The sequence below is a fragment of the Opisthocomus hoazin genome, chromosome 1 (genome assembly GCF_030867145.1).
Source record: "Opisthocomus hoazin isolate bOpiHoa1 chromosome 1, bOpiHoa1.hap1, whole genome shotgun sequence".
Lineage (NCBI taxonomy): Eukaryota > Metazoa > Chordata > Aves > Opisthocomiformes > Opisthocomidae > Opisthocomus > Opisthocomus hoazin.
Window position 1 is genome coordinate 122627720 of NC_134414.1, and position 24070 is coordinate 122651789.

The 24070-nt window shown below is 43.1% G+C and overlaps 2 protein-coding genes across 2 annotated transcripts in view; one reads left to right on the forward strand and one right to left on the reverse strand.

Moving 5' to 3' along the window:
* PDZK1 (PDZ domain containing 1) overlaps positions 1–2623 on the forward strand; it is a 206388-nt gene extending 203765 nt beyond the window's left edge. Inside the window, exons 8-10 of the mRNA XM_075434214.1 lie at positions 241–435; positions 1237–1536; positions 2535–2623. Coding sequence (XP_075290329.1) covers positions 241–435; positions 1237–1536; positions 2535–2609 — 570 coding nt within the window. The 3' untranslated portion in view covers positions 2610–2623. The remainder of the gene's footprint in view (positions 1–240; positions 436–1236; positions 1537–2534) is intronic.
* LOC104337341 (Golgi pH regulator) lies at positions 59–24058 on the reverse strand. The gene is made up of 14 exons (XM_075434229.1): positions 23947–24058; positions 18935–18994; positions 17954–18057; positions 16355–16461; positions 15365–15466; positions 12080–12200; positions 11746–11826; positions 8529–8638; positions 6976–7064; positions 6513–6605; positions 6105–6200; positions 5461–5550; positions 4740–4805; positions 59–4579 (listed from the first exon to the last, which is right to left on the reverse strand). Exons 1-14 carry the CDS (start codon positions 23986–23988, stop codon positions 4373–4375), a joined length of 1368 nt encoding a protein of 455 aa, XP_075290344.1. The 5' UTR covers positions 23989–24058; the 3' UTR covers positions 59–4372.
* Positions 24059–24070: the final 12 nt, after the last annotated feature.

The window sequence follows — 24070 nt, forward strand, 5'->3', positions numbered from 1 at the left end:
TCAGAGCTACGCGGCTGCGTAACCATTCACAAACAAAACAAGTAAAAAAATTCCCTTCTCACATAAATCAACACTGTAGTTTTCAACTCAGCCAGAAATTAACAGCAGAGTTCTTCATTGCAGCTCAAGTCTGAGTCATTAAAAAGGTTTCAGACAAAACATGTTCAGCATGAAAGCTTAATACAAATTTCGCAACAGAAGTTTTTATGTTAACAAAGTTTTATTTGTCACTTTTTTCAGGCTCAAATTTCCCCCTTCTCATACTACTACAAAGCACAAGATCCAATTCCAGCTAAAACAGAGGAAAGAGTGGAGCTGCACACTGAGCAGAAAGTGAACCACAAGCCAAGAATCTGCAAGATGGTGAAAGGGCCTAGTGGATTTGGCTTCAGTTTAAATATGACCAAGAACAAGCCTGGACTGTTCATCAATGAGGTATTAATGTAGAATGAGGAACAAGGAAAAACTGCAGTAGTCTGTTGGACAGCTTCCTCCCTTCCGTCCTGCAAATACATTCAAGAAAAGCCACAAAAGACAAGTCTGTTCTCCAGTGCTCTCAGATAAGGGCTGTAATTGTTAAACTCAGACTGACATTGCAGGACCAAGACAACAAATAAGCACCAGAAAACATTCCTCATTCTGTTAGGCATGTAGAGGGAACGGGAATCCAGCTTTTGCATCATTTTTGCTTTTATTCATGAGGCTGGCATGCTAAAATTAGTATTTTAAACAGATTTTTTTGACTGTAGAACATCCTAAATGTAATAGAGACACCTTCACTCCGTTCTATCCTCCTTCTCTTGAATTCCACAGCCAACAAAATTCAAACCTCTACTGTCTCAAATTATGTCTGTGCCTTTAGCTTTCTTGAGAGGAGGGGTTCCACTCATTACTAAGGAATCAGTGAAACGTAGCAAAGTTAAAGTTACTGGACAAGGACGTGTAAATAATAAGAAAACTGGTTTCCCACCTGTCTTCATGATTCTACCATGCCCCATTTCTATAATGAAAGTCTATCAAAATCAAGATGCATCTTAAACTGATGGGTTCCATGTTTGTTATGTCTAGGCCTATTGCCTCTCCCAATTAGTTTCTGCCCCACAAACCTCCCCTTCCCCAAGCTTATTTTGCCATCTTGCCAGGAAAGCAGTAACGCAATAGTCTAGCTAACCATCTCTTGTTATTGCGTCTTTCCAGGTTTTATGCTAGTATCACAGTTTGAACTTCCCTTCACAGGTACAAAACCACGGGCCAGCTGACACAGCAGGTGTAGAAAATAATGACTTTTTGGTGGAAGTGAATGGGGTGAATGTGACCAACGAATCTTACGACAAAGTGGTGGCAAGAATCCAAGATAGTGGCGACAGACTAACACTACTGGTGTGCACCAAAGATGCTTACAAATACTTCCAGGGCCAGAACATTCCCATCACAGCCTCTATGGCAGATCCAGTCCATGACACTTCTGAACCTCCTGCTTACACAGAAAATCATCTGTCAGAGCCAGAGAGAAAATCACCTGAACTAAGGGAAAGGGTGAGTAATACTGCATTAAGTAGATGTTGAGGGATCATCTAGAGGATAGTAAAAGAACTTTTTTCAGCTCATATGTATTCCTGAGCTAGGATTTTTAACTTGAGCCTGGATTTTTACAAGTCAGTCTATGTTATTAAAAGGGAAGCTGTGGTCTGATTATCACAAACAACTCTTCCTTTCCCCACTCATAATACAGGCGAGTATCTTTAATGCAAGATTAAGTCCCAGAAAGGATGCGCATACCAGAGATTTTATGAAACAAGATAATCCAAGTACAGTTTCCTATCTTCATGAAGATGGGAAACAGGCAATACAATCCTGAAAGTGCAGGTGAAAAAAGATGCTTAAATACACCAAAAAGCATAAAACACTTTTAGGGAAATCAGGTGAAATATTTCAAAACAGATCATTTTGCAGAAGGAAGAGCAAATGATAGGTTATGATGACATTTTCTAGGAAACATGTTGATTCGAAATCATTTTACTCACTTCATGTCATTAGAAAGAATCTGAAGCATGACAGAAGTCAGAAAAGCAGGAACATATTTCTTCCCGAGAGAGTAATTTTGAACCCTCTGTGCAATCAGCCTTAAATATTTAAATGCTTCTTTTCTGATCATGCAAAAGAGACAGACAAAGATGATGAAGACCAATACTGTCTCCTATTCATTTTTCATTAGTCTTGTCTGCAATTTTTTTCAAAAGTTTCTTAGTCACCAAGCTGCATTTTGCTGATCTGAAGTTAGCATCACTTTTGTGTGCAAATCCAGCAAGTATGGGAATTAAACAATAGGAAACCTCTATTGAACAAATTTCTCTCTAAATGTACTTAACCAAAAAGCACTTCTACAACAAAAATTACATTTGTTGACTCATTCTGCCACCCGAACAAGTACATGATTAGTGCAGAAGAACATAGGAGTCGTTCATAACACTGCAGACTATCAAGCATGTTTACAAACTAAAAATAATCAGAATGCGTTTGTTATTCCTCTGCAGGCAAGCTCATCCTCCTCTTCACAATCAGCTGCCTCTACAACAGCAGACAGTGACAGCGATGACACAAAGTTGTGAGGAGACAAACTATGCCAAGAACAAAACAAGAAACCTTCCAAACCCTCTTTCTTCCATCATTCTCTGCTACTACACCTCCCAGCATTTGACTGCTCCTTGGAGCGCCATACCTGTAAAGGACTGCAATCACTTGCTGAAATGCAGCTGCCTGAAATAAACACTTTGGTGTAACCTGCATACATTTAACACACTGCAATTGTACTTCATTGGCTTTCTGCCTTGTAAAGCAGGCAGTTAGTCACTTACTTCTTTAAAGGCTTAAATAACTAGAAGTATATAATTAAGTATACTGCAGCAGAAGGCAGAAACATTTATAAATTCCTAAGCATCTTAGCCTTTTAAGGATAAGCTCTTAATAAAGAGCAACCGATTTCTCCCCATGTCCCAGGAGAGGAAGTTCTCCCCCTAATCCAAGTCCATCAACTCAATCTCTGTGGTGACTCTTCCACGCTATACTTACCGCAGTACAACTGCTGTGAAATGGCATAAGCCAACGTACTCTGTGCATTACACTCCTTTCTCCTGCTAACACTGCAGAAATGTCTTTCAGGAATTAAGCTAACTTCGTAATTCGTAACTCAAGATGTTTAAGCAATATTCTCTCTCCTCTGCATATAGTTGTGGATCATGGTAGTTAGAACAGCATGCATAATTCAGTCACGCAGGTTTGTCTAACTTCAAGTCAACACCACATTGTCTTGAACACGACATAAATGGCTTTGTAATACTGCTGCTGTATACTTTGCCTCCTTGCTGTACACCAAAGACAACACAGAAATAAAACTGTTTAGAGTGGCTATTTTTTTTTCCCCAGGTCTTACTCTTATCACCTATGACTTATGTTCCAGAACAATTTTAAACCAAACAAAGTCTGGGAGAGTGGCTACGGGAAGCTACAAGTTTAAGTTATGTAAATAAAATTTCCTTTTATACCTTGAATTACACCAAGAAGGGGAAATGAGCTACTGTAGAACAATACAGATGTTGTGGGGAACACCAAATTTACAGCATATAAGGTAAACAAATTTGTAACGTATAAGATAAACAAGGCACAGCTGCAGTCTTTGACTTCACTCTGAACTCTAGCGAAGAGGAATCCAAAATCTCAGTTCCACTGATGCAGGGATAGAAAACAAAGCTGAGACTCGGAACAGTAGGTATTAGTGATACACATTAGTGTACACTACATACACAAATGGAGTGAAATTCTCGCCATTTCTCTTCTGCCAGGCAGCAAATCCTAGCCACTTTCTAGCTCACTTCCAGCCATATCTCTGGGGCTGACAAAAAACAACTGTAATGCTTGTAAGACATATTACAAAAGCTTATTTAATTCCACAGACTCAAACATTCAAATCCAGAATTGCCATCCTCTGAATGCCAATTATGAGTCAATTTTCAAAAGAAAAATAGCATTTCCTTGGTGCCTTCTGTGAAGATGTTCTTCTAAAACCAAGAGGTCTTACCCAAGACAGCCTATTATGCAAGTTCTGATTCCCCTAGGCATTGGTGTACCAAGGAGTGGCCTTATTCCTTGGCAATGAACGATCTCACATTCAATGTGTGCATCCCCTTTCCTTCAAGCTGTGACACCTTAACGAAATGAGCCACAGAGTTGATGAAAGCATGTGTTGAAGTTCAAAGAGCCAGTTACACTGCTGGAACACACAGAACAGTCGTAGCTCTCTTCCAAGTTTTGCAGTCCACAGGAGTTGCAGCAGCCCAGCAGAAAGGACAGAGCAGTGCGTGGCGGCAGTCCTTACTTAGACGGCCATATGCTTTTCTGGGGCTTGTTTGTGTGCTAAATAGAGAAAGAGAATACTGGACAGTGCACTAACTAGGAATATAACATCAAACCAACGATGATAAAAGTTGAACTGGAGCTCTCCCAAGACTTCTGTAATAATAGTACGATACTCTAGCGGCATACTCATCCGGATCAGGAGCACTGATGACACAAAGTACATACCCTGTAAGTTAAAAAAGAGAAAGCAGCAATCATTTCAGAGCTGGATACGTGGCTAAGACAGGTCAGCATACAAAGACCTAATTATGTGTATATGTATACACACAGAAATAAGAATGTAAGCATAAATGTATATAGGTGTGCCCATGGTTCTACATACTCACCATGATCTGTGCTAAAAGCAGAACAATAACATTGGAGGACTTGCTGCTGGAAATGGCATAGAAGAACTAGAAAGGAAAAAAAAGCACTGGAAATAAGCTGTCAGATAGGTCCAATGCGCCTTAGGACAGCAAGATAGGTATATACCATTCAATACTTTATCATTTAAAAAAAAAAATAAAAAGCATATTTTCTGGAAGGGTGCCTATACCCTACTTTCAGAAACCTGCAGTCTTAGTCTTAAACATGAATCTCCCTAAGCCAGTGGTACCACGTGGTAAAAGTCATACAAGGATATATATTAATGTTTAAGCTTAGGTACCTAAAGCCAGGTCAACAAAATGAGTCACATGTTTTTTGAGTTAATGCCTTTCCAGTTCTACCTAAAGAACCTGCAGCTCAAATTAAGCAAATCTAAATTCGTTCAACCATCATCTCATCAACCTTACCAATAAGCCCTGGCTACAGCACCATTTTGAACCCTTGCTTACATTTAACATCTCATTTAACATCCACATCTCTTCCTCAGAGTAATAACAATAAAGACTGAGTGCGGAAATATACTGCAGAAGATATTTTTCCTTCCTCTGCAAGGATTTATATTCAGACATTTAAAACATAAATGTGTATTAAAAGTTCATACAGTATTTGCCCTGTCTAAAGTTAAAGATCTGGTAACAGCTTTCCTGGCCCACAACCACGTAAGTGTGGCCCGGCTCTTACCTTTGTAAGTGTGATTAACAATCCTCTGATAGAGGTAACAATGATTATTCCAACAAGAATAAAGGAAATGTGCTGAGACCAGAATTTCACCTGTATCAGCAAGAAGAATACAGTTAAATCCCTAACACTCACCCCATTCACACCACATTGTACAGCTGCTAATTCTTCAGGGTCTTTGTATTTCTTAATTGTACAGATATCCATTATAGACAGGTTTATATAACATTTTCACAAACCTATTTGCAATTGTTTACTCCAACCCAGATTTAGTTTACACCAACCACATATAACCCTATATTCACGGGGATATGTTTAAAAAGTGTAAATGACAGAACATCTATGTACACAGGCAAACATAATTACTCTGTAGATAAATGTATTCATCTAAGAAAGTTGACTAACATGCTTCCATTTGCCCAAAACAAACAAGCAAATAACTGTCTCTCTGGTAAGACCACATTACCACTCCAGGAAAAAAACCGTGTGAAAGCAAAGTTCATGGTGCATTTTCCCTTCTTCCTCAATATGGAAGAAGTCAAAGACACATTCTCAGAGCTCAATGACTCTCTCCCTGTCAGCAGTATGATTTTATTTAGATAAGATAGGTATTACTGAAAAGGCTATAAGAATTAATAAAGTCTCACATCAAACTGAATTCCCAGATAATTTACAGTGATCTCAATTCCTCTTGTGACCGGATCAGTCTTCCCCACACGGTCAAATACAATATTGATGGTTGCCTGCAAGAAAGAGATGCATTTACATTCAAACAAGAAAACAGCCTCTCTCACTGCTATGAGATGGGGCAGAGGGTGGTCAGATTGTCAAATAGGTGCAAAATGCACCCATGTAAAAAATGCTTGTCTAAGGCTCTACACAAGAACAGAGACGCAGTGCTTATTCCAACCAAGGGCCAGTTTCTTTCAGAATTTCCAGAAGCAGGATTTTAAGCTAACTAGAGCATTATTTGATGAACTGCAAGTACAGTATAATCTATGCAGGGTGTGACATTTGCTTATGTCCACATAAAACGCGATAAAACATTTACGTACCATGAAGATTTTCCAGACACAATAGATGGAGAAAAAATAACCCAAAAAATTAAAGTATTTTCCCTGGAAAGTTTTGGAGTACTCTATTCTCTCCTGAAAATACAAAAAGGGGCGAGGGAGAACATAATACAAAAAAAAAAGTCATTTCCACAGTCACCCACAACACAAAATTTTAATGGAGCACCAACAAACACAGCTTTATCCTTCTAGAACCCTATTAATTCAAATGTTTCTGAACTCAAAAGTTTTAACTCAAAAGTCTCTGAATGGCTTTAGGGACATATACCAGTAACTGGAAGGAAACTGCCATCTAGACCCCAAATTAAAGAAACAGATCCTCACTCCACCACATTACATTTCAACATTTACCTGCTGAACAGCTTTCAATTTCTTGTAACATACATTCTCTTTCAAACTACTCTGGCATCCCAACATCCACCTGGGCAGTCACTTTGCTATGTACCTTTGTGGCATGTAGGTCAGCAGTTTCCAGGAAAAGCTGCCGACTCAGCTCTTCTAGAGCATCCACTTCTTGCTGGATAAGAGACAGATCTGGCAAACCAGCATAGTCAAGGCTACAATACATCACAAATTCTTAGTTAAAAACAAAGCATTCCCCACTTTCAGCCCGAGGCCCACATTCAATGGTTTGACCACTTTTTTGATCCAGTGTTAATGCTCCTTGTTAATACTGCACCCAAAGAAATCTGAAGGATACTTATATTGTACACTACTCCATTTTAGGAAGGTAGGCAGCACTCAGTATTTAGGCAGTCATGCAACAAGTTCTTTATTCCTCTGCCTGGCAAACACATCGCAGAACAGAACCAGAGCTCACAAAGACTGCTGCTTCACTTTGATCAGTGTCCCTTGCCACTGAAGTGCATCATCGTATGTCAGTCTCACGTCATCTTCATGAACAAAACTGCTGAGTAACTGCTCCACAAGATTAGCGATTGCTACAAAGATTCTAGTCAAACAGCCAAATTCTAACAGCTAGTGAGAGAGGAGAGGAAGAGGAGTCCTCACCCTTAAACATGCAACCTGCACGCTTCAGGTGGTCTGGCAGAAATTACTGTTAGGCAACTGTAAGTTAGAGAAATACAGACCCTGTAACTCCCAACAGATTCCTTCTACACCTTCCACACGGGCAGCACAACTTCTGCTCACCTGTTCCTAACCACCTCTTTGTCACACCGCCATAGCACCAGTGGCCAGCCTATATCATGAAAACACTTCATTTGTTCAACAAGTTTCTTCCTGCTCTTCCTTCTCTCACAGCCTTTCCACACAGCCAGAAAGCCAACCACAGGCTGGGTAAATTGTTCCAGCACCTCAGCCAGCCCCGTTGCTTTGCTCAAGTACCTCACAGTTTGTCCATCCTGGAAGAGCATATTTCAAGTTATGAGAAAAATACAGAATCATAGAATGGTTTGGGTTGGAAGGGACCTTAAAGATCAGCTAGTTCCAACACCCCTGCCATGGCCAGGGACTCTTGCCACTAGACCAGGTTGCCCAAAGCCCCATCCAACACGGCCTGGAACACTGCCAGGGAGCGGGCAGCCACAACTTCTCTGGGCAACCTGTGCCAGTGCCTCACCACCCTAGGACATGCAAAATAACATGCAGGTCAGTCGTATGAGCAGAGGACACTCAGAATAGAAAGCTACCTCCCACATCAGTGATCGGACACTGTAAGTGTGCACATCTGTCCTGCGAGCTGCTGTACACCTCAACCACGGTGATGCAGCAGCACACTTATAGGGCAGGGCAGCAGCATACCACTCCCGACTGTGTCACAGTAAAACTGTGCCTCCAAGCCCTGGGCAAAAGGTCAGACAGCACAGTGCTAGAGAGCAAACTTCCCAGCAGACATGAAGCCTTTTGCTCAGACTGCTGAAACGTGTTGAAACACAAATGCTTTGTAACTGGCCCAACTAACACTCTTTCCTTCCAAAACAGAAGAAAGCTGGAGCCACCTCCTGAGGTCAGTGCCAGCATGCAGATGAAGGATACTTTCACTGCCTGCAACAGATGTCGTAACACTTTTTATCATTCCCCAGAAGCCAGTGGGTTTGTTATGCACTTCTCCTCTCTGGAACATTGTCCTATGAGCCACCGCTATCCTGAAAGAACAGAAAACACAAGTCCTTAGGAATAAAGTATTTTTAGAAAAAATCAAAACAAACAAAAAAAACCCAAACCAAAAAACAATTCCTTAGAAGACACTGTTAAACTAAATTCACTGCAAACAGATGCCCTCTCCTCTCCTCCCCCCTCCCCCCCAAGCACCAATCTTGCTTCATAACATTATCTTGATTAGCTCTGGAGTAGAGCCCAGATCTAATCAAGCGAGATTCAGTGAGACACTTTCCAAGACTTCCATTCACGATTCTGCTTCAATCCTTAAAGGGATTTAAACCCAATTAAAAATAAAAATTCAAATGGATTTCTCAGTCACATGATTTGTCACTTTCCTCAAACACATGACTGATATCTCAAATTCAGGACTGGGAAGACTTCTCATGCACCTCTGTCCCCCTGAACATCTCTTTTTTATCACCGCACATCCGCTTCCTCCACAGAGCTGTGAGCACTGGATGGTATGCAGCAGCGCTCTGTGATATGCTGTCACTCACTACTGGGCTGCATGACAAGCTGTTATGAAGTAGAAACGCATAAATCCATTATTGGACTGAACCACTGGATGCTTCAGGCGATCTGAATGTGACTCCTACAGCCAATTCCAACACTACAGCAGCAGCTGCATATTGTCCCTCACACTCCCATGTGCACTGCAGCATAATCCCCATGAGCAGTGCTGGCTTCTGGCCTCGTTCCCTCACATTTCTCCACACTGAAATTTGTGAGCCAGTTATCCACTCCTAAGCTGAAAACTATTCATAAGATTGTCAAGGTGATCCATGATTTGACAGTGTTTAGGCCCTTTCTTGTAGCTGCAGTCAGTATTGCTACACTTGGCACTGCGTCCTCTTCAAGGCTGTTGATAAGCAGTGTAATAAAAAAAGTAAAAAAAAAAAAAAAAAAAACAACACTCCTTCACATCCAGCAAAAGAAAACAAAGAAAAAAAGAAAAAAAAAAAAAGAAACATCCTTAGGGCACCTCACATAACACACATAAAAGCACATATGGCCACAGACTACAAATAACAGAGATCTTAGAACAATTCAATTCATCCTGACAGCTGTCAAATATCATTGCGTTTTTAATCCTTGCTTTCTTCCCAGCATCTGATTCACATGTTCTATCTCAAACAATCCACAGCATTGCAGCAAAAATGCAGCTACGTCAAGGTGAAGCGCAAGGCTATCAGAATATTAAGGCAAATCTTTTCTTTTGAGAGATGACAGGGATCTCTGTACCCACACAGTAGCCAGCAGCTCTGGAGACCTCATGGAAAGGATCCACAGGCAAAAACCACACACTTTGCCTGTGTAGATACAAGATACATCTATGTCAGATAGGCTGATTTGACTCTACCATGAAGCAAAATGAAGCAATGGTGTCACAGAATCTATGTGTTTCAAACCTGAGGCTTAGTTACATCACATCTGCAAGGATGAGTATAAAGAACCCGCCAACCTTAGAGGCGAGTGCTCATAAGGCTTTACTTGATTACACTGAGGAAGGAGAGAACAAAAATTCCTGCACAAAGAGCATCAGGGAAAACAACTTTCAACAGCTACCTCCTACTGACAATAAAGCCAGTATAAATAAGGGCTGGTATGAGAAGAAAAGTCAAGATCAACAAAGAGAACAAAAAAGCTATTTTTTTAATTAAAGCTATTTGAATTAAAGCTATTCTATTAATTCTGCAATTTCTTGAACATTTCTGAGACTACATAGTTTGGGGACTTTTTTTGGTTGTTGGGTTTTTTTTTGTTTTGGTTTGGGTTTTTTAAACACAAATACATGAACTTCAGTATAATTCCCAAGCAATTAACACACTTTACATGGCTCTTCATAATGGCTAGAAAGTTGCTTTATTCAGAAGATTTCCTGGCCATAGTAAGGCAAGAAAGTGCTGGTCAGTTACAAGTCCCAGAGAGCCTTACTTTTACCCCAACATCACTCTCCCTGGACCAGAAGTCCACAAACACTGTACAAAACAAAGCACAGAGTCAGAAGCAGCACTACACAATATCTTTTAACTCCAAAGCCATTATTTTAGTATGCTCCTAGTTAATTAAATAAATTAAACCTGAGTAATCAAATTCTCTCAATACCTACCATCTCGCACATGACCGCAAATACTGAGTTAACATTTGTTCACCACTTAACATTTTCAAAGGGGAAGAAAATTTATGCTTTAACTATACTTTCATATGCTAATACTGATCAGCAGATACACATGCTGGTGACTAATTCAACAACGTTACACTACCTAAAAGCTCCCTTGTCATACACTGAAAGGTTCCATTAAAACAGTGCGCCAAAAGTAAAGTTTGGGGGACTGCTGTGAGAATTCAGTGTCACACAGTCAAACCTGCAAAGTGACTAGGGTAACTGTATTTATTCTGCACAATTAGTAAGGCATGCAATATGTTATTTGTAACAGCAGACAAAAATCTTTTCAGTGTAAATGAAGTTACATTGTTTCCAAAAATAGCTTTTTTGCTTGGGATACATGGAATAAGCTAAACCAACAAAAGCAGAGTTCTGATGGCACACTTGTGCACTACATGACATTCACATTAGCAACATTTTGCATTTCTGAAGAACTTCACTAATGTAAACCTTGCCATTTGCAAGGACATAGCTGCGTCCACACCAGCCTGCCAACCTGCTTCAGCTTTGACCAGGAAACACCAGATCCACAGAGCAGGGGAGCGCTCAATAGGTACGAACTGAAACTGCCAGTAGCAGAGCCAGCTACAGTGGCTTAGGGTCACTTACTCATCAGCAGAGAAAGGTGCCCATCTTACAAACTAGTCAAGCTGCCATCAGAGAGTTACAGTTTGTCTTTGAAGCCTATCTGTGCCACTGCAGTAAGAAAGGGTACTATTTAGTGCACATGTCTGGGAAAAAAACAAAGTTGTGTATCAGGTCAGAACGAAACACCATACAGCTCAACCCAATTCAGCCACCTCGTTCACCGGGACACACAGCCCTGACAGGACTAATAATTTTGGTAATTGCAAGAACTATCTTATATCATACTGACTGAAAATTCTTGAAATAAATCATTTCATGCTACTGCTGCCTTCTCACCTTTTTTTCTTGCTAACAATCATGTCCATAGTCTGAAGGAGTCGTCGCTCCAAAGCCAGAATATCTGCATCTGTCACATTCCTGCAAAATGAAGACACCCAATTAGGGCTGCTATCCCATTTCAGAGGAAATCAGGACACGTCCATGAAACAAGGAAGAGAGAAGCCTGTATAAGGAGAATATGCTTCAGCAATGGAAACGGTTCTAGCATGTAGGCAAGGCAATAGCTAGATTCAGAAAAAAAAGTTATTAAAAAACTTGAATCAATACCACAGGAAAAGCAGAAGACTAATCTCAAAAAGGTAGACAAAATATTTCACAAGGCTGCGGTTACCTGAGAAAGTAGGACATATAAGTGTACGGACAGTTGACAGCCCCAAATCCTGACAGCAAAGCCATGAGTGTCACCCCAATTACACCCACGCGGCTGATGAGCTGTTCTATAGACAGGATTCCTGAGAGAGGAAAAACAGGGCATTAGTAACCTTCCTCTCTTCACTCTGCTCCACGCTTGGTACCTTCACAACATACAGAGCTGCTTAATGAATCCAACTGCCTTCCCACTGCCATGGCCAGAGGTAATATGAAGTACAGATAGGAACTATGAAAAGAAAGAAAGAAAGTCTCCCTCAGAAAGCACGTTACCATGCTTGGAGACAGAGACAGCAAACTCTCCCTATGAAGAAGCTTAAGACAGATCTTGATAGGACTAACAGTCAATAATTTGGTTCTAAATGAATAAAACATTAGGGACTGCACTTTGCTGAGATGGGAATGTAGATCATCCACCGGACACTAAAAAGGAGGAGGCATCTTCGGCAAAGCCACTTCTGCGATAACCAGGATTAGAGTTACCAAACCACCTAGTCCTGGCAAACTGGCCCCAAAATGCGTGAACCATAGAGAGGAAGGCCTATCCTCTCACCTGCCATCAGAAGTGACCCCTCCAGATCAGATGCAATTTGTGCCTGCGGGACAGTAGAGTTATGACAGCACGGGAAGATTACGCTGCTCCTGGCTGTTCAGTATTCATCTTGCGGGCACACACATGTTGTTGAGGTGACCACCAAGGCGGCATTCCACCTGAGCACCAAGTGGACTCTAAAGCATACATTCATGTACTACAGCATGCACATCAAGCCTGTGCTGTAACCAACCCCAAGCACTGAGTTGCATTTGCTCTTCTCAGCCACTAAACGCAGACCTCAACCTGCCTTCTCAGGATACAGTGCCATGTGCTACTAAACATCACTCACTTTTTAGGGAGCTAGTTATAGAGCAGCTGCCACACACAGCACATTTGGAGCTTACATGACTGCAAAGCTGAGATGGCCACGCGCCAAGCCACACTTCATGCTTCAGAGAAGGGGAATAAATGATGAAAACAAGGCAAAAAGACTTCACAAAGGGAAACCGAGACACCCAGTCACGTGCAGCTGCATAGAGATTTACACCAGCTACAGAATGTGCTACAATACACTGGCCTTTTGCCCCACACACTGTCAGACAGCAGTGGTTAAAACCGAGGTGCCTTCAAAATGACATGACATTCCACTGGTTACAGCAATGCTTCCCCATAACACTCACAGCAACCTCGCTCTTGTGATCGGGTCAGATGAAATGAATGTTTTATCAACTGAGACAAAGATACGTGTTTTGTTAGAATACTAATGTATAGTATGTAATAGTATGTATATACTAGTATGTAATTGAGTAAAGCACAACCTTCCTTCTACTATGAGCTCCCAAACTCAGGTCTGTTAAACAACCTGCAGCCCAGCAAGGGCTCCTGATCCAGAGCCCTTGACTGCCGGTGCGTCTCCCAGCCACAGCACACAGCCACCGCCACCCGCAGGCAAGGCATCCCAGGGCACAGGTCACCAGTGCAGGTACTTGAAAGGGCCCCACTCGTCAGTGCGCCACCGCAAGTGGAGGTGAGTGGGGTGGGGCACACCAGGAAAGACACTACATATAACGTGCTACACCGCGACAGGCTCATTAAGCACGGCCTCCTGTCACGTCTCCCTCCACAACAGGATCCCGTCTGTCTGAACTGGGCCACCACCACACAACAAAGCCCTGCTGAAGCCTTGTCAGTCCATTCAGGACAGCAGTACAGAACAGAAAAAAAAGCCTAGAATCCTTTGCTCTAACCTTATGTCTACACCTGGTAGGATAAGGTACTGCAGAACTGTTAAATGGAGGTATCACCCTCTAAAGCAGAGGTTAAAAACAGAAAACACCCCACTACCAGTTCTGGAACTCTGCAGTTGTTACGCAGTTCCACAGAACCTTTTCAGTGATCTGAAGGGGATTACCTAAACCCCATGGCTAACTTCCCATTGCGTTATTATATTCTGCCAACTCAAGCACCTTCTGCAACCCAAAGTGGACACATGTTTTTCTTGGCAATGAAACACCGGGCGGGCAGAGAGATCTACACTATACACTAGCTGTTGTATTTCAGTGGCAAATGACACAATTATAAAACACAGATACACACTTTCTCTTATGAAAGTTTTAGGACCGTAGATGAAAGGGTAAGCAGACCCTACAGCAGTTGGTATCCTCCAATTTTTCTCTTACGGATTAGTACAAAGTAGCCTCCCTGAGAGAAGAAAGATTAAGCTGACTGTTATCTATGCAGACAGACATATTCACCAATTTCAGTGATACAGACTGAATTTTACCTGTTGAGAACAATATACAAACAATTTTCCAGTGCAGGGGATAAGGGCAACATAAGTTAGACAGGAAACCCAGGTGACAAAGAGTCTGGTTTTACAGTGTTATAATCCTTCGTCACACCTCGGTGCCTGAAGGATTCAGTACAGTTAGGCACATGCTAACAAGCTCTGTTGGACCCAGGCTAGCCCAAGCACACACGGTATCTTCACACTATAAATACTCCTGGTTCCATGACTGCAGCGCAGAGACACCCAAGCTAATTCTGCACATAAATAGCTCTGGCATCCAGTGGAACTTACCAACTCACATTCTAGTGCCATGCAACTCTGCTGCCTCCGGACTCAGGTGGTGTGCGAAGCTGTGCTGAAGCTAGCACGCACTGCCAGACGTGTTGTTGCCTACAGCCTATACAGCTCTGGTGTTAGGGCACCCTGCCATGTTTTGCCAACTGGACAGCCACCTATGCTAAATTGATCCGATTTCAGTCACAAGAAACAATAATCTGACCAAAAAGAGTCAAATTAAGGATTGGTTGTCAATTCTCTTCTTACATAAATTAGTTTTAGTCTCCGCTAGAAAAGAAACAAGTTAATAAAATTTGTGATCAGCTGTTGTGGAAATGAAAGAAAATCCTCCGGAAGTACACCGTGTTCTCACATACCCTAGGTTCAGTTAGGACTCAATCACTTCCCTAAAGTTTTCCTGTGGCACTGGAAGAAAACTCATGCAAATAATTCAAGGTATATTCACCCATTTCTGTTAGTCTGACAACCTTCAGATTGTAGTTTTCAAGCAGAGTAGACCCTTAGTTGCAAGAACTACTTTCTACAGACCCAGCCGTAAAGCTGAGATAACATAACAATAGCTCCAAGAGTGGGATAACAAAGCCTATTTTCAGAAGGAAAGGAATGAGCAAGAATACGAAACTCACCATGTTTTGGGCTGAGGATAGGAAATGGATCCCCCAACTTCCAGAAGAAATACATGAATGTCAACCACAGAACACACGCAAAAAGCAGCTTCTGTCTGTGCACTAACAGAGAGGAAAAAAAAACAGTGTTTTAAAGTAGTTCTTCCTTTAGGGCTTTTTCTAGCTTGCAAAACTGCTACATGGGTCTAGAGGCTGCTTTGAGCACAGGTGGCCAAAACAGGCACCAGGTGACAGAGCTACAGCTGGCAGCATGCAGCCCTTCATGTCTTGCAGAACCCCCTATGTGAGACCCCACCGTTTGAGAGAGCTGACGCAGCGACGCACCGCTTTGGCTTTTCCCCACAGACATACGAAGAGGGCTGCACTATGAAGAGGGGATCACTTAGCTGTGTCCTTCTTGTGTGACCATGAACATGAAACTTGGCAACTTCATCTTCATGCCAACACTACATATTTAACACTTCCAACCTACACGCCTAAGCTTAATACAAAAGAGCAATGACTATCAATAGCTCAAGGGTAAATGTCCATTAGCACATGGAAGAGGCCTCATCCAGACAGCAGTAAGCAAAAAAAGGCAAAAATAATTTATTGAGCTTTTCTGCCTCAAGAGTAATTTATTGACCTTCTCTGGCTCATTTCTTTTACCCCCTAGCAGAACAACACAGCAGTGCCAAGAGTTCCATGGTTTGGTGCAAGCTTAAAATTGTAAAGGAACAAATTCCAGTAACTCTAAAGTGCTCAACTTTGTTGAAACCGATAAGCTACATTTGTTGGGACCAGGTAAAGTATCTCCTAACTGCTCAATAAACAGTTCATACTAAAGCATTAAGTTCCAAAGAGAAGTTAACTAGCCAGAACAATGCCAGACAAAGTATGGAGCTACAGGGATAGCGACCAACACATCTCTCTCTCTCTCAGCAAAGTTATTTCTCATTTGTATGTGTAGTCTCAAGTTAGCAGCCCCATTGTCATAAACCAAATACTCACATAATCTGATATTGCTCACTACGAAGTAACCAATGTAGAACGGTACCATGAAAACGAGGATGAGCAAAATGACACACAGGTTCAGCTTCCAGTGAAAATATCGAGAGCTAAAATAAAGCCAAAATACTGATTAGCACGCTATCATAATACAAGAGATTTTCTCAAAGACAATCACATGTCAGTGCAATCCTTTCAACTACACTAAACACTGGACAATATTGGCCTAGCATATAGTATATTCTGGATTTCGTTTGTTGGGGGGGTTGGGGGGGGTTGTTTGTTTTTTGTTTGTTTTTTAATACAGAGCTCAAGAATGTGCATTTCAAAACTAACAACTATCAGAAAAACACACTTGCCTATTTTATCAAACACTATTTTCTACAGTGACTAATGCTGGTTGCAGCACAATTCGTTTGATTTACTGTTCGTCTAGCTGAACAGTAAATCAAAACTAAGTATAAGCAGTAATTAATTTTGTAATGAGTGGCTGAGTCAAAAAAGGGCTAATTCAAATTGAAAAGACCAAAAATATTTAATGTTAATTCAACATGTTTCACTTCAAAGTGAGTTGTCTCATGTGCAAGACATTGCAAAACAAGAATTTAAAAATACACATATATGCCAAAATGATCAATACTCCTCTGACCAAAGGAGATGAGTCAAATGCAGATGAGATTCATCTCGGCTGAACTGACTTTTCTCTTGGCTTGAATAGAAAAATACTTGTCCTGTTCCCAATATTAACTCATATCCTCTTTACGCCTCGGGGAAGGAAAAATTATGAGGATCCTCATCATTTTTTCCTCGCTAATTCAGAGGCAAAGATTTTCATCTATATTGATGTCCAGCCCTTTATTGAAGTTTATAAAAGCATTCTCCTCAGTGATCTCTCTGGCCGCAAGCTCTACAGATTAATAACACACAGTCAGAACTAACATTAACTTTTCTCAGTTTTGTATTTCTTGCTTTTCAACTCCTTTGACTGCTCTCTTACACTACTATGATGAGACAGCATAAATAGGAAATGCAGCTAGACCCTACATGTAACTGTTCTATCTTCTCTTTCCTATTGACTTCTGAAGTAGACAGTTTTTAAAATCCCCTTTATGCAGAAGTCTTCACCCTATGTCAAGGGATTCACAAATACAGTAATATTACAGAAGTATTTTTCACTCCATAATTAGCTTCACATCTTATTCACTGCTCTGACCACCACAGAAAAACTAGCGCTTATAGTTTCTATAGTCCTTAACATCTGAAAGTGCTCTTCAGCATGATCTGAAGCTTCACAACTCTCCCACAAATCATTTCTTTTAACTTCACAAATGGAGAAAGTCAAAGACTAAAGCCTTGCCCTAAGGACCTAGTCCACACTACTAGCAACTGCATGGAAAATCGGGAGCTTATGGCTTCTAGTATCATGTTCTGTCAAATAAACAAATCCTGCTGCTCAAATGTCTTTCTTGAGCTGTTGACAATTTTCTCACACAATTTCCCCACACAATTTCCCCAACCCAAGACTAAGCCATTCATTTAGAAGTTGGACTGAAGCTGCTGAATGCAAGGTAGGCTAGTCCTTGAGTGAGCTCCCAGACTCACCTGCTGTTCAGCACCCCCAAAATCTCAAAGATGATGAGTTCAAACATGGTACAAGAGAAGGCAAAAGTCACAGAGAAGATCACCTGGACCACATACTGTCGCACCTGCAATGGAGAAAACACGTGAGAGACATCAGGGATTTCCCTTTCTACGACAGCATTCCGATATCCCTCAGGTAACAAAAAACAAATTACAAGGTACAATGGCTCACAACTGGGTCTCTTGCTCCAAGACACCTTGCCCTTTACCTAACTGGGAAGAAACCAACAGCCTGTTAGAGAGCAGAGGGCACTCATCAGTTGCTCAGTATTACGCTCACTGCAGCTACTGGCACATTTAACAGAGACGCCTTACTCAGAAGCGATGTCAAGCCCGCAATGCCCTATGTCAACCTGACTAATGCTAGACCCTTGCTAACAGAGCTCTTTGATCTTAACCTTAGATTTAAAAGTAAAATCCATATCAGAAAAACTTTTTGTGCCTGAATCTGGCTCGCGCTTAAGGCACCTCTGACCTAGACTACATTCTCTCACACCCCTATAGGAATAAGAGAACACAACAGTTTTATCCCATCCAATCTCCACAAACAATTCAGCCACAATGAACACACCTTACTCAGTTTGAAGTTAACCATTAAATTTTATTTTGTCACAAAAATTTTACTATTACATAAGGCAGGCTCACTCAAGCAAAAGGCAAAACAGTTTCCTATTACCCCTGCACCTCCTCCACTTTTTGTCATTTAACGGTAGCCAGTAGTGAAACTTTCACTGGCCCTAGAAGAACCCATTTCCTCAGGTATCTAAAAGTCTTTCAAACAGAAGCACAAGAGGAAATGAGAAAGAAACTAACTTAGACACAACTAAAAATATGGTAAGAGGGCTTAAAGAGAGGAAAAAGGCCATATGCAGTTTCAAAAATATTTCTATATTGGGAGTAACTTTTTAAGTTACAGAATTGCAATGAAAGGCTCCTTCTCACCTCATAATCCTTGAAGAGCTTACGCATGAAGAATAGCCAACCAAATCCAAAGAACAGCACCTGCAGAAGAGATAAAGCACATAACATCTCTATCCAGCAACTTGCAAAACACAAAGCTACTTCGCCACTGACCACAGATGAAAGAAACGGAAGGAAAAGAGCTGGGCCAAATTACCCAAGATCCACAAAAGATTAAAACTTGCCACAGTACCATGGAGAGAAGAATATTTGAAATATTCAAGTGTAGCAGACACAGAAGGCTACAACTTTACGGAAGATCCAGTCAAGACAGCCCGGTTCTGTATTCCCAGGTTCTCAGAATTCCTCAGTTCCTGGCCTGCCAGAATTCTTTACACTGTTGTTTTTTTGTTTCACTCTTCTAATTCACAGAATTAAAGCTTACAGTTTTTACAGAAAACATGGTAATGGAGACACAGTAAACACTTGAATGTCCACAAAATACACACCTTACAGGGATGATCAAATTTTATAAAAATATCTGCTGTTGCTTTTAAGACCAGAAGTGCATTTAATTTTTCTGGTGAGGTCTTCACACTAAATCTGGTTGCATGCTGACACAATGCGGGTGAAAGGTGTTAAAAGCTTCTGTAAGGCAGGGAAAATTTATAAGATCACCTCTCAGAACAGAAGGCGGAGAGGGGACCTTCTAAATGCCTACAAATATCTCAGGGACGGGAGTCAGGAGGATGGGGCCAGACTCTTTTCAGTGGTGCCCAGCGACAGGACAAGGGGCAACGGGCACAAACTGAAGCACGGGAAGTTCCGTCTGAACCTGAGGAAGAACTTCTTCCCTCTGAGAGTGACAGAGCCCTAGAACAGGCTGCCCAGGGAGGTTGTGGAGTCTCCTTCTCTGGAGATATTCAAATCCCGCCTGGATGCAGTCCTGTGCAACCTGCTCTAGGGGAACCTGTTATGGCAGCAGGGTTGGATCAGATGATCCACTGAGGTCCCTTCCAGCCCCTACCATTCTGTGATTCTGTGAAAAGGCAGTGTTGAATGCTTCAAACCACAATCTAGAGCTACATAAAGCCCCATAGACAAGGTAGGTGAAGCAGGACAAGCCAGTCATGCTTTGCATTTCAGTAGGTCTCAGAGCACCTTACAAAATACAGATAAGTTTGAACACACACTTGAAGAGACAAATTTAATATCACAGCTATGTTGCAGATGACTTAAATGAAATAAATACAAATTAAGCAATGTGCTCAAAACTGTAATTACACATCTTCAGCCAGAAAAAGAAGACTGGGTTGTCAGGCCTTCCATGGGTAGCCCCATCTATTCCTCAGAAGACTAAAAACAAGTGTAATGATTTAAAAGAATCCATGCAAAAACAGAATTCAGAAGGTATTAAGTATTTCCTTCTATGACCAGGTGACCCGCCTAGTGGATGAGGGAAAGGCTGTGGATGTTGTCTACCTAGACTTCAGCAAAGCCTTTGACACTGTCCCCCACAGCGTCCTCCTGGAGAAACTAGCTGCCCATGGTTTGGATGGGTGTACTCTTTGCTGGATAAAGAAGTGGCTGAATGGCCGAGCACAGAGAGTGGTGGTGAATGGAGTTAAATCCAGCTGGTGGCCAGTCACAAGTGGTGTCCCCCAGGGCTCAGTTTTGGGTCCAGTCTTATTTAACCTTTATCAATGATCTGGATGAGGGGATTGAGTGCTCCCTCAGTAAGTTTGCAGATGACACCAAGTTGGGTGAGAGCGTCGATCTGCTCAAGAGTGGAAAGGCTCTGCAGAGGGATCTGGACAGGCTGGATTGATGGGCCAAGGCCAACTGTATGAGGTTCAACAAGGCCAAGTGCCAGGTCCTGCACTTAGGTCACAACAACCCCACGCAATGCTACAGGCCTGGGGAGGAGTGGCTGGAAAGCTGCCTGGTGGAAAAAGACCTCGGGGTGTTGCTCGACAGCCAGCTGAACATGAGCCAGCAGTGTGCCCAGGTGGCCAAGAAGGCCAATGGCATCCTGGCTTCTATCAGGAGCAGTGTGGCCAGCAGGAGTAGGGAGGCGATCGTGCCCCTGTACTCGGCACTGGTGAGGCCGCACCTCGAGTACTGTGTTCAGTTTTGGGCCCCTCACTACAAGAAGGACATTGAGGTGCTGGAGGGTGTCCAGAGAAGGGCAATGAGGCTGGTGAGGGGTCTAGAGAACAAGTCTTATGAGGAGCGGCTGAGGGAGCTGGGGCTGTTCAGTCTGGAGAAGACAAGGCTGAGGGGAGACCTTATTGCTCTCTACAACTCCCTGGAAGGAGGTTGTAGTGAGGCAGGTGTAGGCCTCTGCTCCCAAGTAACTAGCGACAGGATGAGAGGCAATGGCCTCAAGCTGTGTCAGGGGAGGTTTAGATTGGGTATTAGGAAAAATTTCTTCACTAAAAGAATTGCAAAGCTTTGGAACAGGATGCCCAGGGAAGTGGTTAAGGCACCACCCCTGGAGGTATCTAAAAGACATATAGATGCAGAGCTTAGGGACATGGTTTAGTGGTGGAATTGACAGTGTTAGGTTAATGGCTAGACTAGATGATCTTGAACACCTCCTCCAACATAAATGATTCTATGATTCTACAATTTTTTATAAAGGTAGCTTTGACCAAAGCAAAGACAAAAATCAGCGTATATCGGAAAGCACGGGACAAAGACAGCATTTCTTCTCAGAGCACATGGGAAAGGCCAGAGCGTTCTGTCCCGCTGTGGAGATGGGAAACTTTCAAAGACAAAAATGCAGGAATCGGTGTGGATGATTCCACCATGCATCAGGAGCAACTGGATCTCAGCAGTGGCAAAGGTAGCAGACTAACATGATTTACAGACAAGCAGAATGCTGGGCAAGGAAGATCAAACATATTGATGAGGTGTAGTCATTGGTAACAGCTGGTAAAACTTATTTGAGGAGGACTTTAAAGTAATTGATAGCAAACAGAAAAAGATAAGATATTCTATAAGCCTCCTATCTACAGGTCATAATTTAAAGTACGATAAGCAAGTGGTATTTACATAAAGTAATTAAGACATTTAACAGTGGGAAGGAAGGAGGAAAAAAGTAGAGACAAACTCTTCAAAAAGAAGTAAGTACAAAAGCAAAAGAAAGAGATAAGGACATAATACAGTACAATAATACCAGAGCAAGTTATATATGAAGATTAGATTTCCCTTCTGTTAGGGACTGTACAAAAGCACAGAAAGGCATTATCTTCACAGCTCACACTCTAAGACACCGCAGGAGACTGTGACACGTTAAGTCAGAAAATTCTTCAGCATCTGACGACTACACGCAGCAATTTAAGTATCTAACTTGATACTTTTGAAGATGATGAGAAGATGCAAAGCTGCCATTGCAAATGAAAGAAAAACAATTAGATAAGTTAAGTCTTAGAATGCAAAGCAAATGATGGGAAAGTTTTTGTTCTGGGTGAACTGTTAACAGTATCAAAGCCATGCTCAAGCCGCTGACAGTGAAAAAGCATGTTAGGAGCAAAATTCAAAGCATTATCAAGTAGGAGGGCATTGTACTCCTAAGAAACGGCCAAAAGCTGTCCTGAAAACTGTCAGGAAAACTACAGACTTGTGCATGAAAGTCTATATAAGACAACCAACTGCTGTTGAGAGGGGAAAGGTCCTCTTTTCTCAGCTCATCCCTCCTCATTAGAGAACAAAAATATCACACCAGCTCAGAAGCTTATCAGATCCCTCTGTGATCCAGTTAAACTTATTTAAGCCATATATTGGAGAGAGCGCAAATAAGAGAGTATGACTGTGCAGCAAAGTGGAAGTGAAGAGGGAGCAGAACCTTCCCCTTTTGGCAGAAGCAAACAGTCGGACCACCTCAGCTGCCAGAGGGGCAGGCAGGAAGAAAGGGTATTCAGATGCTCACCGAGGGGGGAGCGGGGTCGCAAGGAGGAAAGCAAAGCCAAAGAGAACACAACGACAATGTAAATTACAAGCAGAGGAGGCTAATAAAGAAGGCGGGGGCCTTTCCTCCCACAGAACAACAGAGCAGTTTCAAGTATGTTGAGACCACAACCCACTTCGTAATGATCAAGACAGGATGACATGTTTCGAAGGGCTCCTAGGTGAATTCAGCTGGTGTGAAACAAAGACTAACTGGAAGATGACTCTGATGGCAGCAGAAAGAAGCTGAAGGAAGCGCCGAATCACAGACGGGTCAACGGAGAGGACGGCATTTAAGCTAAAATAGTGGCGTCTTTTTACATTCCTTAAAGCAGATCATGAAAAATCTCCCAAAGCTGTAAACGAGCAAACTCCACGGGGGCAGGTCAGGGGCAGAAGAGACGAACAGAACAGAGCACAGCATTTCAGTCGGAAGGGACCTACAGCGCCCGTCTGGCCCAGCCGCCCGCGGTCAGCCTTCCTGCAGGCGACCAGAAACCAGGCGAGCACCACGCGTGAGGAGAACAGCAAGATGGCCCTCCCTGCCCGTTCCAGCCGGGAAAATTTAAACCCACAGCAGCGCTGCAGTACTGAAGGGAAAGCCCCGTTCCCCGCCGCCTCATTCCCTGAGCCTTTTCCCGCACCGCGCTTCGCCTCGACAGCCGCACCAGAGCAACGGCCGCGGCGGCAGGGCCCCGTCTCCTCCCGCCTCGGGGGCTCAGGCGGCAGCAAGGGGCGGCCGCAGCAGCCGAACGCCCCTCGACTCGGCGCGATGGGGCCGGGGAGGGCTTTCTGCTACCTCCGCGGCCGAGCGGCCGCCTCTGAGGGCGCCGGGGCGCGGGGCCGCCTCCTCCGCTCGGCACGGGAGGCCCCGAAGGCACCGGGGCGCCAAAGCGAGGCGGCGCCAAGGCGAGGCCGCACGCCGCCTCTTCCCCCGCCGCCCGCCCCGCGGCTCCGCACGCCCCGCGCGCCAGGCGGCTGCGCATGCGCGCCTGCAGGGCACCGCCCCCCGCGCCCTCTCAACGGCCGCTTCCGGAGGGGTAGGAGGCGGGCGGGCGGCCGGGCCAGGTCGCGGTGATACCGGCCGCGCCGCAGCGGGGTACCTGGGAGGTGACCATGATGCTGGAGTCGATGAGGAAGCTCATGCCGGCCACCGGCGCCGCCGCCGCCACCTCCCGCCCCGCTTCCGGCGGCTACAGTGCGCAGGCGCGCGGGCGCCTTCGTCAG